The 13,252-nt window shown below is 50.2% G+C and overlaps 1 protein-coding gene across 5 annotated transcripts in view; it reads right to left on the reverse strand.

The window, feature by feature from the left end:
- SLC1A2 (solute carrier family 1 member 2) overlaps positions 1-13,252 on the reverse strand; it is a 106,957-nt gene that overhangs the window by 9,849 nt on the left and 83,856 nt on the right. For all 5 annotated transcript variants that reach the window (XM_064152294.1, XM_064152304.1, XM_064152288.1 and 2 more), the window contains 2 exons: positions 8,296-8,430; positions 2,767-2,998 (listed from right to left, as the gene is read on the reverse strand). In XM_064152294.1, coding sequence (XP_064008364.1) covers positions 2,767-2,998; positions 8,296-8,430 — 367 coding nt within the window. The remainder of the gene's footprint in view (positions 1-2,766; positions 2,999-8,295; positions 8,431-13,252) is intronic.

A 13,252-nucleotide genomic window follows, 5' to 3' on the forward strand; every position in this document is an offset into this window, starting at 1 on the left:
GCACTGCCATTAACCCATGCTTCAAGGAAGAGTGGTACAGCCAAATCACTCCCAAACATTTCAGAAGCTGAAACATCGATTTCACTTTACCAGCATGATCCAGAGCTTTGCAAACGAGAGAGGACCTGCCACTGAGTTCTGAACAGAGGGCTTGGCCTTTCCTAACTTACCTGGTCAGTTAACAGCCTCAGCTTCAAACCAACACTTAAAAGACAGAGCTGAAATTCCCCATGCTGGATAAAGTGGAAGTGTGGAAGCAGTGGGACACGGAAGCATGACAACATGCACTGATGTTTGAAACGAAGTCAAGTCTTAGAGCACTGAAAGGAGGCAGCATGCAAACACAGGAACCGACAGCTTATTCAGACATGAAAGTCACAGAGTCGTGCGAAACGTGGTGGTAAAGACACACAGAGCCCTGGCGCAGTGCCAACCGCTCCACCTCCACACACAGGCAAACTGCTCACAAACAGCCACTGACCATGCGAGGGGATAAGGAGCAGCACTACACAGGGGCGCTACAGACAGGACGCGGAAGGGACATGCGAGCAGAGCAGCTCTTCAGACGCTGACCAGAGTGCAGTGAGCTCTTTAACCCACAGGAGCATCTGACAGGACGAAGGGATGTCTCCTCAGCCTTAACAGCTGGCTCCTCTCAGGCCCCAAATCCTACGCTGTTGCTTTTTCTACTCTGCCACTTGGGAGCTGCAGACCGCTGCGACATGCTCCAGGCATTCTGCAGGTGCCAGCGCTGGTAGCTTGCAAAGCAGAAGCCAACTTCGCATCCCTTTTGGCAGCTTGCAGGCACACACGGGGGACGCGTTCGGTCAACCCGCAGCTCCACCCCCCACCCGCCTGGCTCTTCCCATCAGTTTCCAGGTGCAACACTGAGACCACAAGCAGGGCAGATCTAAAATGACAGAAAAGGGCAAACACTTCCAGCCCCCAGATCCCAGGTTTTAATTCAAGCCTGTGCTTAGGACATGAATCCATGGGTTTGAGGTAAGCTAATGCCTGAACAGGCAAAAACGGGAAGAGAAACTGAAGGAGAAAGAAAAGTGTAGCAGGTATTCCATCAGCTGGCTGCTACCTTCATGCCTGACTTGGCTCTCTGTGCAAATCTGAGAGACTGGAAGGAAATCAAATGATCACCATTCAGGTCCAAACCCTGACTCAGACTGATCCGTGCTAGCTGAGTAGTCTTCATAGTCTTAAAACCACTAAAATAAGTACAGCCTATTGCACTGGGTTTAAAAAAACAAGAGAGGTCTCCAAAAGGTCCAAAAGAAGTCAACCCAAAGGGAAGTGTCTGTGTCTGTGTGTGATTATTTTGGATGACAAAAAACTTGCACCCATCAGACCTTTCCTTTCAAAGAAATTCTATTTTTCACTTTGAATTTCCTTTCCTTTTTTTTTTTTTTTTCTTTAAATACAAATTCATGACAACTTTTGGTTTTGGTTAAGCACAGATTCTCTTCCCACTTCTGGTTGGGTTTTTTTTTCCTTTAGCTTTTCTGATGTAAAAAGAGTGAGACAGAAGAGGGCAGAGCCATAGCTGAATGGGTTTAATTTAAAAAGCCAAACCCCATCAAACCCATGTTTTATCAAACACTTGTAGAGGAAAAAAAAAAATAAGGAGGCTAAGATGAAAGTTGTTGGTGTTTTGTTTTTTCCCTGAATTCAGTACTCCTTTTTCCCCTGGAATTTCCGGTTTGGCAGGAGATGATCTAGATGTAAGCATTAGGGAAAAAAACAACCCAACAACCCAAAAAGTCACATTCTGCAGAGCATTTCCAGCCAGATTGGAGACAGGTGGAAGGGAGAGGTCAGGACTTGTGTGGTGCTCTCTAATGGTGCTGTTGGCTTTCACAGTCAGGCTCTGGCTCAGCTGTGGCAGCTGGCAGGATCTGTCTGGATAAAAGGCTGAGGCAGGCTCTGTGGCCAATCCACTGTGCCCAAGACAGCGGATGGGATCAGAACAGAGTGCTCATGTGTTTTTAAAAGAAGACAGTGGAAGGGAAAGCTCCAGCCTGTTTCACTCTCTTTCTCCTCCTTTTCAGACACCCTCTCTTCATTTTAAAGTGACCCACACTAGCAGTGGGGTGCTGAAGTAACTTCAGACCACACTGACCTCCCCAGCTGCTGCCCGGTGGGGTTTCTCAAGCTCACTTTGCTCTGATCAAGCTGTTCTGACCACTATTAACACTCCATGTTAGTTACAGCAAAGATTAGAGAGACAAGGTGATGCCCGTGCCTTAAAGGGCCAGGCAGGATGACGGAAGCAAAGCAGAAGCATGCTGGATGAGTGCAGGAGCATTCAGATGCTAAAGTGCATTCAACACGTCCATCTCCGAACAGCGAATGACGGCAGGCAGGCAGGCAGCAAATGACACCACCGCATGCGTCCTGCGGCTGTCCTTCATCTGGGCTGGCAAGGCAGCTCTCTGTTGCCATAGGGAATTAAGTAACTGTCCACAGAAGGTGATGCCATATTCTCTGCATCTTGGCATATTCCACAACAGGCTGCATCTTGCCTTTTGATATGTAAACAATGTACATGTTTGGGTTTGGTTTTCCCCCCCCCTTCAAAGGACAGCTGTTAGGAAGAGTGCAAACCACCACCTCATTCAAAACGTCTGGGGCTCATGGACCTTGTTGTCACATTGTTATTTGCAGAAGGAGTTGAACAATACATGCAGGTTAAAAGAGAAGGTAAAGCATGCAGTGCTATATACATGTCTCAATATCCATAAATGTGAACGGTACCTTGCACTCATCTACTATGACTGAGTTGTGAGCTGCAAAAACACACTGGTTTGAGTTGTTTTCCCTATGGTTTTTCATGTCGTCATAGATGGATTGAGTCTTGGTCATTTCAATGTCTTCGTGCCCCTTGTGATGGGAGTCGATGCTGTCCAGCTCTGCCTTGGAGAGGTGGTAGACAATGCCAGCACCAAAAGAATCCCCCACCACATTGACTGACGTTCTCATCCGGTCCCTGCAAGGCAAGCAGAGGGCAGAGGCTGAATGACAGGAGAGGACTGAAAGGCAGAGCAGAGCAGCCCTAGAAGCGCTGCAGTTACCACCACGTTGAGCTCAGAACACTGAGGCCATCTTCAGAACAGGAAGATGGCAGCTTCCAAGTGGAACTGAAAAGCTTGCTTTGCCGGGGGACTTGTTCAGACAGGCAGGATCTGCAAACTCCCATGGCCCAGCTGCTCCTCCTCACAGCTTTGGGCAAAGAGCTTGAGCTCTAGACACAACCAAACTGCAGAGCCGTGCTTGATCGAGATCCTCCCCACTGCCTGCTTCTGGAGCTGGAGCTCTCTCTGTGTCAGGGTGCCAGGCTCACATCAGTGCCTTCTCTTTTATCTGAACTATCAGAGCACTGAACCTAATGCAGCCAGAGAACAGGGCTTTGGATCTGCTGAAGCATTCTCATTTCCAGGCCAGAGTAACACATGGCCTCTCTCTTTGTGAGCCAGCTACAGGGGGGTGAGGGGAAGGATGCCTAAAACATCTCCATAAGGTTCAGGCCATCAAAGCTCCTCTCTTGGCACCATCCTTACAGATAGTCATCTGGCAGCACGGCAGCACGCCCACTCACACTGCTGCTGCATGCCAGTGGCTGGCATATGTGCCAACCCAATATAGGTCATGGCCTACAAAATGATGAGCTGGGACAGCACTTCAGGCACAAGTGCCCCTGCCTAGCAGAGGCTGCCCAAGGAGGAACTCTGGTCGTTGGGCACTTGCTGGACAGACACAGCGCCTTTACCTTCTGCAGGCAACTCGCACCCGTGGCTTGTCCCTGACTTCAGAGCTCTGCCCCAGAGCTGCCCAAAATTCTGCAGCAATGGTGCTGCAGAGCACCACAGGCCAAGAGGCTCCTGCTGCCACTGCAGGCAGGCTTCTATCAAACGTGCCAACATCATCTCCAAGCTAATTTGCCTCTTTGCAACTGAACTAAACAGAAGACTTCAAAACACCTTCTAGCTGGGGGCTGTAAGTCAAAGCTACTGCAGCAACTCTGCCAAATAGCTCAGAGAAGTGATGAATTCTCAGGTTGAACACTGTGGACAATTCCCAGGCGTGTAAGATCTCCTCTCCCCTGACAGCAGTTGGTTGGAAGCATCCTCTCTAGTATTGCTGCCACTAGATTTGTGTCATAGATTTTCCCATAGGACACTGAGGGGAAAAAACAACCAACCAAACCTGAAATATATAAAGTCACTCAATAACCAACTTGGCCTCTGGTGAGAATGGGCTTGGGAATAGTTGGGAAGTGAGTGACAGAATCATGGAATCACAGAATGGGTTGGGTTGGAAGGGACTTTAAAGCTCATCCAGTTCTCACCCCCCTGCCATGGGCACCGACACCTCCCACCAGCCCAGGTAGCTCAAGGCATCATCCAACCTGGCCTTGAACAGCTCCAGGGAGGGGGCAGCCACAACCTCCCTGAGCAACCTGTGCCCACCCTCACTGCAAAGAATTTCTTCCTCACTGCAAAGAATTTCTCCCTCATCTCCAGTCTCAGTTTTGCCTCTCTCAGCTCAAAGCTATTGCTCCTTGTCCTGGCACTCCAAGGCCAAAAGTCCCTCTCCAGGTCTCCTGGAGCCCCTTCAGGTACTGGAAGCCTGCTCTCAGGTCTCCCCGGAGCCTTCTCTTCTCCAGGCTCAACAGCCCTAATTCTCTCAGCCTCCCCACAGGGGAGGTTCTCCAGCTCTCTGATCATCTTGGTAGCCTCCTGTGGACCCTCTCCAGCAGCTCCAGGTCCTTCTTGTGCTGGAGACCCCAGACCTGGAGGCAGTGCTGCAGGTGTGGCCTCAGCAGAGCGCAGAGCAGAGGGGCAGAATCCCCTCCCTGTGCTGCTGCTCTCCCTGCTTTGGATGCAGCCAGCACACAGCTGCCTGCTGGGCTGCCAGCAACCAGTGCTGGCTGCTGGGGAGTTTGTCACCAGCTGACAGCCCCAAGATAATTCCTGATAAGGGTTAATGCCTGATTTCCTCAAACTATCACAAGTCAGAAGAACTGGATGCATTTCAATAGGAATAGAAACAGAACTGCCAGGAGGAGAAGTGAGAAGAAGTGCACAAGCCCATAATATCACAGTTAGCACGCAAAAAACCCAAGGCCATCATGTCAGAGCATGCAAAGGTTCCTTGTGCTCCTGACACCTTGAAAATGCAGCACAGCCACCTGACCCCACTGCAGAAAGCAGGTGGAAACCTTAGCACATCTGCTAAGTCACAGCCCAGGTGACACCTTGGCCTCACCCTGCCTAGCGTTGGAGGAAAGAGCTCCTGTGTTGTGTAGCTTAGCTGGATTGATAAGGGCCTCGCTCACAACAGCAGGCATTGGCTGGGGGTGAACCTGCTGAACTGGGAGCTGGGGCAAAGAGCAGAGTCACAACTCAGGCAATCTTTTTCTGAGCTGCTGAACCAAGGTTCCAACACTCCCCTGCCCATTTTCTCCAGTTCTTCCCTTCTAGCTGTGAAGCACCACTGCATTTGAGGCTGTGCTATCCTATTTTCCTACCTTGTCAGTCTCACTTCTGGGAAGCAGCTGGCTGGTGGCCAGAGCAAAGGGAGCTGGCTTTATCCCAGCTGTGGGCACATCACTGCTGTCCTATTCAGTGTCACTGCTGTGCTGTGCTTAGTCTCAAACCCAGTTGTGAAATCTTGGGAAAACATGCCTGGTGATAAAGAGCTCCTAAAATGTGTGGTGCAGGTGTGAGAGGGGGAAAGGTTGAGCAACCCAATCTGTAGGTGGTGGAGTGGCCAGAGAAGGAATGATTGCAAGGCCTCGTGGCTGTGTTTCCAGTGCCAAGCTCAAGGAGATGTGCCACATCACGGGCAAAGCAGGCCTTTGGCAGGAGCACAGTTTCAGGTGACTGAAGCGTTGTGAGAGCAGCTGATGTCCCTTACATTTTCTTTCACCAGAAACACTGGGAAACTCCTCAAGAGAGGCATTTTAGAAGCCTTCATTGTCTGGAACTGCAATGTTACAAAGGAGCTGGTCCAATTAGTGCTGTGTGGCTGGTTGCTTTCCCACAGCGGCGTAGAAAAGTGGCTGGAATTGGGTCCTAAATATGTTATCAACCTTTCCTTATACACCCTGATAGAAAATGCTGCTGCAACACCATTTGATGACCTGAAGAAACAGAGGAAGACAACATTTGTAAGTGAAGAAAATGTCTTTTCCTGATCTTTGCCTGGGCCTGGTTGTGCACCCAAAGGCTTGTGCAGAAGCTTGCTTGTGTGCCCTCGCTTCACACCAGCAACGTCAGCAGCATTCTTTTCCATATCTCAGTAGATCATCACAGCTACCACAACACAACCACCAGAGGATGGAAAATACAGCTCATTAGCTGTTCAACACACCTTAATTAGCACTACACCTCCACCAGCCAACTCTGTAGTAACTTCACATCGCTGCTGGCAAGACACAGAGCCTCTCATCTCCATTTTTATCTCTTTTCCCTTTCCCCTCTACCTTTCATTTCTGAATCGTGCTGTGATTGCACTGCTGCTTGTTAGGCCAGAAGGATCCCAACCCAGCTGCTTCTGCTGAAAGATTCTCTGCTCCACGGTGCAGATGCTCCTGTGTCCTAAGCAGGGTGGGGTAAGCCAGCTGTAGCTGGGCCCGAAACGCAACACCTCCTAGTAGCTGAACCTGCTGGTAAGCTTGCAGCTCTGAGGTTTGCTAGGATGGGCAGAGCATCTCAGTCCACAGGGGTATTTTTAAGTGACATTTCCCTCTAAAACCAAACAAACCACAGGCCCTTTTTACACATCCTCCTACCAGCTGCAGAAACCTACCTATTTGCCTTATGCTGAGAGCCAGTAAATAACATCTTTAAAAGGAGCATGCACCTCCCTTCTGCTCTCCTCCCAGCTGCAAATTCCTGTGCTGCTTCCCTCTCTTCAGCCATGACCTCATGAATATAACAAACCCACAGCAAAGCACATTTTCCCTCTGCTAGCTGTACTCTGCCTGCCTGTTTCACCACTCTGAGTCATGCTAGCATGACATTCAGATATATATAAAACATGGAAGTCATCTTTTCCCTTTGCCTTCCCAAGCTGTAAATTCCTTTTTCATTTTCCCTAAAGCAGACTCTGGAGCTGCCTGCTGCTCTTCCCAGCTCTTTGTGACAAGATTGGTAACAGAATACAGCAGTGGATCCAAAAGAGAGGTCAGAGGACTGAGCATGCTCTTGAATTCTTCTCAACAAGCCAAAAGCTAATGGCACAAAGTGATTTTTCTACCTTACCTTCACATTCTTAACCCTGCTATTCCTTCTTGCATAATTCCAGCAGTGCACCTGGGGCTGAAAGGTACCACAAGCAGGCATCTGAGGCTGCCAGCGTAGGAGGAGGTGCAGAAAGAACACAGAGTGGGATTTCTATGCCCCCTTCCAGGCACCATGGCTGGCACAACACAAACAGAGGTCTTTCCTCAGCAATAAAAGGGGCAAGAGGGCTGTGGGCCACGAGATTCAGAGAATGGTTTAGGTTGAAAGGGACCTTGAAGATCATCCAGTTCCAACTGTGCTGCCATGGGCAGGGACACCTTCCACTAGCTCAGGCTGCTCAAGGCCTCATCCAACCTGGCCTTGAACACCTCCAGGGAGGTGACCTCCCTGGACAATCAGAAGGTACTATGCTGCAGCAGGAGAGGACATCATGAAAGCCTCTTGTGTCCATTTAGAGCACCACTGAGCCCCTTTCCTTGGAAATGTAAATCACTCTTTCCAGCCTGAGGAATCTGTCAGTAAAATCAGACTAGGGAATTACCTTCGCTCTTCTAGTTTGCTTTCTTACTTGTCTTTGGTTTATATCCTGCTCTAGAACAGTTTCTTTCTTCAAAGTACTTTACTTTCTTATGTTCAAAAAGCAACAGACCTTCTTCTCTACGAGCATCAAGCATTTGATGTCCAAAAATGCCTACATCACCCTGCAACTTGATGATGGCTTCCTGGTGGAGCCTGCATTTCAGCATTGACCCTTAATTTTAGATCAGTTCTATGAGAAACAGAAACATGACAAGATCAGAAAGCTCCTCTCGAGCTATGTCTCTGGCAGAGAGGCATCCTTAGAGAGAAGACAATATATGAGCCTGAGTTCAGCAGCTCTAGAGCAACTTGTGCAGGTGAAAAGATGGTTTCAGTGTTACCTGCTCCATCAACCAGCCCATTCCCTCATCTGCTCTTAAAGACCAGCAGCTGAAAAGCAGTACAGATGAGCATCACTCCTCCTCCTGCACCCAGCAGTGGAGCCAGCACAACTTACAAAAGCCAGTCAACAGCAACAAGCAAGCTGATGTCCTGGGTAGGGAGACCCACTGCAGTTAGGATCAGCAGCATGGTGACCAGTCCAGCGCTGGGGATGCTGGCAGCTCCAACGCTTGCGAGGGTGGCAGTCAGGCTGCAAAAGAACAGAAACCAAATGGGAGTAGCAAGAAAGGGAACAAACATTCTCAGTGCATACTCCTGAGATCACTAGGAAGGTCCCATTGTTAATGATTTTTCCCCAGGAAAAGTAAAGACTGTCATCTGACAAACCATGCCCAAGTATCACAGTATCACAGTATCATCAGGGTTGGAAGAGACCTCACAGATCATCCAGTCCAACCCTTTAGCACAGAGCTCAAGGCCAGACCATGGCACCAAGTGCCACGTCCAGTCCTGCCTTGAACAGCTCCAGGGACGGCGACTCCACCACCTCCCCGGGCAGCCCATTCCAGTGTCCAATGACTCTCTCAGGGAAGAACTTTCTCCTCACCTCCAGCCTAAATCTCCCCTGGCACAGCCTGAGGCTGTGTCCTCTTGTTCTGGTGCTGGCCACCTGAGAGAAGAGAGCAACCTCCCCCTGGCCACAGCCACCCCTCAGGTAGTTGCAGACAGCAATGAGGTCTCCCCTGAACCTCCTCTTCTCCAGGCTAACCAATCCCAGCTCCCTCAGCCTCTCCTTGTAGGGCTGTGCTCAAGGCCTCTCCCCAGCCTCGTTGCCCTTCTCTGGACACGCTCAAGCATCTCAATGTCCCTCCTAAACTGGGGGGCCCAGAACTGAACACAGCACTCAAGGTGTGGTCTAACCAGTGCAGAGTACAGGGGCAGAATGACCTCCCTGCTCCTGCTGGCCACACCATTCCTGATGCAGGCCAGGATGCAAATATCTGTTAGTGGAGGCCAGGTCAGTGGGAATTGTTCTGAGAGCTGTCTGAGAGTTTGCACTGCCCTGAGTCGGTTCTGCCAGCCACATCTTCAGCCTGGTGGTATCTTCTGAGCTCTGCCAACACATCCACACTGTTGAATCCTGAGCTTGATCATCTGGACTTGCTCATCATAGAATCATAGAATTGTCAAGGTTAGAAGAGACCCCAAGGATCGTCCAGCTCCAAGCCCCCTGCCATGGGCAGGGACACCTCACACTGGATCAGCTTGCCCAGAGACACATTCATCCTTGCCTTAAAAACACACAGGGATGAGGCTTCACCACCTCCCTGGGCAACCTGTGCCAGTCTCTCACCACGCTCATGCTGAAGAGCTTCTACCTAACATCCAATCTAAACCTGCTCTCTTCCTGCTTGGATCCATTCCCCCCAGTCCTATCACTACTTGACATCCTAAAAAGTCCCTCCCCAGCTTTCTTGGAGCCCCCTTCAGATACTGGAAGGCCACAATAAGGTCTCCTTGGAGCCTTTTCCTCTCCAGACTGAACAATCCCAACTCTCTCAGCCTGTCCTCATAGCAGAGCAGCTCCAGTCCTCTGATCATCCTCATGGCCCTTCTCTGGACACCTTCCAGCACCTCCAGACCTTTCCTGCCACAGAGACTCCAGAACTGGACACAGTGCTCCAGGTGGGGTCTCAGCAGAGTGGTGCTGATGGGCAGAATCCCCTTCCTCACCCTGCTGCCCACACTGCTCTGGCTGCAGCCCAGGCTCTGCTTGGCTCTCTGGGCTGCAAGTGCACACTGCTGGCTCTCATTGACCTTCTCAACCAGCAGCACCTCCAAGGCCCTTTCCTCAGGGCTGTTCTCAAGATGTTTGGTCACGATAGGTTGAACTTCCAGGATGGCTCACATCTGTTTTTGGCTGGTACTTGAAGAGTGAGTGGTGAAGCTGAGAGAAAGTGGTTACCATCAAGCACACAGGAGTGAAAGTCTGACATCTGAAACTCCCACAGTGCAAGCCAGCACTGTACCATGCCTAGATTCAAACCACTCCCAGCAAAAGAGCAGAGTTCATCACTCCCTTCACAAATCCAAATCTATCTTTGCTCTTTCTTTTTTGCTGTTGTTTCTCTTTGCTTTGTTTTAAGAGCCCAGCAAAGTGAATGTCAGTAATAACACAGACCACAACAAACATCCACATCACCCTGTGAAGGAGACCAAACTTGCCAGAGAACAAAGCAAGGGGAGCAAAAGAGGGGAGAGAAGGAGGAGAGGGAAAGAAAGGAAAAAAGGAGCAAGATAGAAGAATAGAAAAAGAAGCAAGAAAGGGAAGCTGTCTCTTTTCAAACAGAGATGAGTAACACAGCTGTAGTTTCATGGGGGTACCAAACAGATCTGAAAGTACTTCCAACACACAAGTAGGGAAAAAAGATCTCTGGAGGAAATCCTCAACTCTTAGCCACAGCAGCAACGAGTGAGAAGCAATGTGTCAGCCTGGGCCAGAGCTGGCAGAAGCTGCTCTGAGCCAGACAGCCCAGGTTGGGGTGTGTCAAGTGCCTGGGCTGGAGTGCATCCTGGCTAGCTAAACACTCACATAGGTACAGCAGGTCTGCAAGATGCTCTGCTGGCAGCTCTGTGGGGCAGTGCCAGCTCCTCAGGAACTTCCAGCCTCAATTGGTAGAGGATTGCTTCCAAGCTTTGTGAGGCAGTGCTCCTGACAGCCTTCCCACAGCAGCACTTACAGGCCCGAAGGATCACAGGATCAGAGGATGTTAGAAGTTGGAAGGGACCTCTGGACATCTTCCAGTCCAACTCTCCTGCCACAGCAGGACTGTAGAATCTAGCACAAGTGGCACAGGAACACATCCAGACAGGCCTGGAAAGGCTCCAGAGAAGGAGACTGCACAACCTCTCTGGGCAGCCTGTGCCACTGCTCTCTCACCCTTACAGCAAAGAAGTTCTTCCTCCTCTTGAGCTGCAGCTTCCTGTGCTGCAGTTTCCATCCCTTGCCCCTTGGCCTATGGCAGGGCACAAGTGAGCAGAGGCTGTCCCTGTGCCTTCCTTCCTGATCCCCAGCCCTCAGCTCTTGATAGACATTGCTCAGCTCCCTCTCAGCCTTCTCCTCTGCAGACTGAACAGCCCCAGGGCTCTCAGACCTTCATCATCAGACCCTAATCATGCTCGTAGCCCTCCATTGGACTCTCTCCAGTAGCTCCCTGTCTTTCCTGAACTGGGGAGTCCAGTATGGGATGCAATGTTCCAGGCAGGGCCTCACTAGGACAGTGAAGAATGAAGCTAGCACTGCTAGGGGCTAAACTGGAGGAGAGTGAAGCTAGCACTGCTAAGGGCTAAACTGGAGGAGAGTGAAGCTAGCACTGCTAAGGGCTAAACTGGAGGAGAGTGAAGCTAGCACTGCTAAGGGCTAAACTGGAGGAGAGTGAAGCTAGCACTGCTAGGGGCTAAACTGGAGGAGAGTGAAGCTAGCACTGCTAAGGGCTAAACTGGAGGAGAGTGAAGCTAGCACTGCTAGGGGCTAAACTGGAGGAGAGTGAAGCTAGCACTGCTAAGGGCTAAACTGGAGGAGAGTGAAGCTAGCACTGCTAAGGGCTAAACTGGAGGAGAGTGAAGCTAGCACTGCTAAGGGCTAAGCTGCCATTTCCAAGATCCCTCTCTCCCAAGAGGGCAGGAAACCAGAGGACTTACATGACCAGTATGAGGTAACTAGGGCTGGCCAAAGGCTAATTAAGTCTTTTTGAGTTTATGTTTGGCTACAACAGCCATGGAATGGTGAGCTCAAGAAGAATTTATCAGTCAGAACCTTGATGGAGGAGAAGAGGACTAACCCAGGTTCAAGCCTATCAATTCTCTCTGGCCACAGTTAATCCCTCACTTTCCCCAGTCTCGGTTTAAGATGTAGCATCTCTAAAATGACTGCTTTTAGTCCCAGCAACACCTTTGTATCATGCAGGTCTAGCATCTGCCTCCATCAGAAACAGCCCTGAGCCTTCTGCAAACTTTGGCTTAACTATCTCAGGGCTTGGAGCAGGAAGTAAAGAAATGGCAAGTGTGGAATTAGTAGAGCTGGGGAAGAAACACTGAATTTGACATGCCCTAGTGCAGGGGTTCCTATGGTGTCAAAAGGGCTTACTAACAGAAAGGTGCATGACTGAAAACTACAGGACAGCAAACTTGGCAGCCTTCACTTGTGGTTTCCATTTTAACTACCCAAAATGTTAGGCCTGCTGCCTCCATCAAGTTTTCCACTGCAAATTAAGTTTAGCTGCAGGAGCCATAACTTTGCTGTTGGTTTTCTGTAAGTCACTCTACCTAAGAGGTCTTAAAGCTCCATTACAGTAAACAGCCTTCAACCACCCTCCTCCAGTTGCAGTGGGCACTTTCCTTTGCCCTTCCAGGTGTTGAGCTTAGTGCTAGATATGTCAAGTTGTTATAAAAGACTCGAGCTACTGTTTGCTGGGTGAGAGCTGAAAAGCCTGGAGTGTCCAGAGCACACTGCAGACAATCTCCCCCTCAGGGAGATTGCCAGATTGTTCTCATTCCGCTTTGCTGGCTGCTCCCCAGAGTCAGGCACCCACAAATACATAGAGGCACTTTTTGGATATGCTTTTTTTCTTCCAAGGTGTGTGAAGAGATACCCTCTAGGACCATCAGTGCCCCAGAGCCATCTCTTGCAGCACTCTGCAGCACCAGAAAAGGCACTGCATAGGACAGAGAATGTGGTGTAGTGCCTGCAGAGCTGTGTAGAATGCCAGCAGCATGCACTGAGGATGCAGAAGAGAGAAAACACAGCAGCAGAGAGCCAGCCCCTGCATGTGTGTGTGTGCCAGCATCAGAAACCCCTGCATTGCACAGGGGCAGCTGTTGGGGCTGTGTGCCTTTAGCTACACCACAGGCTTGCAGAAGCTGGAGAGGTGCAGGAGGTGCCCTGGGAAGCGCAGTCTCTGCATTTCATACATCCTGCATCCCTATGCATTTGGCTGAAAAACTCTCCCCTTTTTCCCTTTCTTGCTGCCCCTGGGAAGGATGAGCAGGTTCACATCTTCTGCCCAGCTGGC

The sequence above is a fragment of the Pogoniulus pusillus genome, chromosome 1, assembly GCF_015220805.1.
Source record: "Pogoniulus pusillus isolate bPogPus1 chromosome 1, bPogPus1.pri, whole genome shotgun sequence".
Classification (NCBI taxonomy): domain Eukaryota; kingdom Metazoa; phylum Chordata; class Aves; order Piciformes; family Lybiidae; genus Pogoniulus; species Pogoniulus pusillus.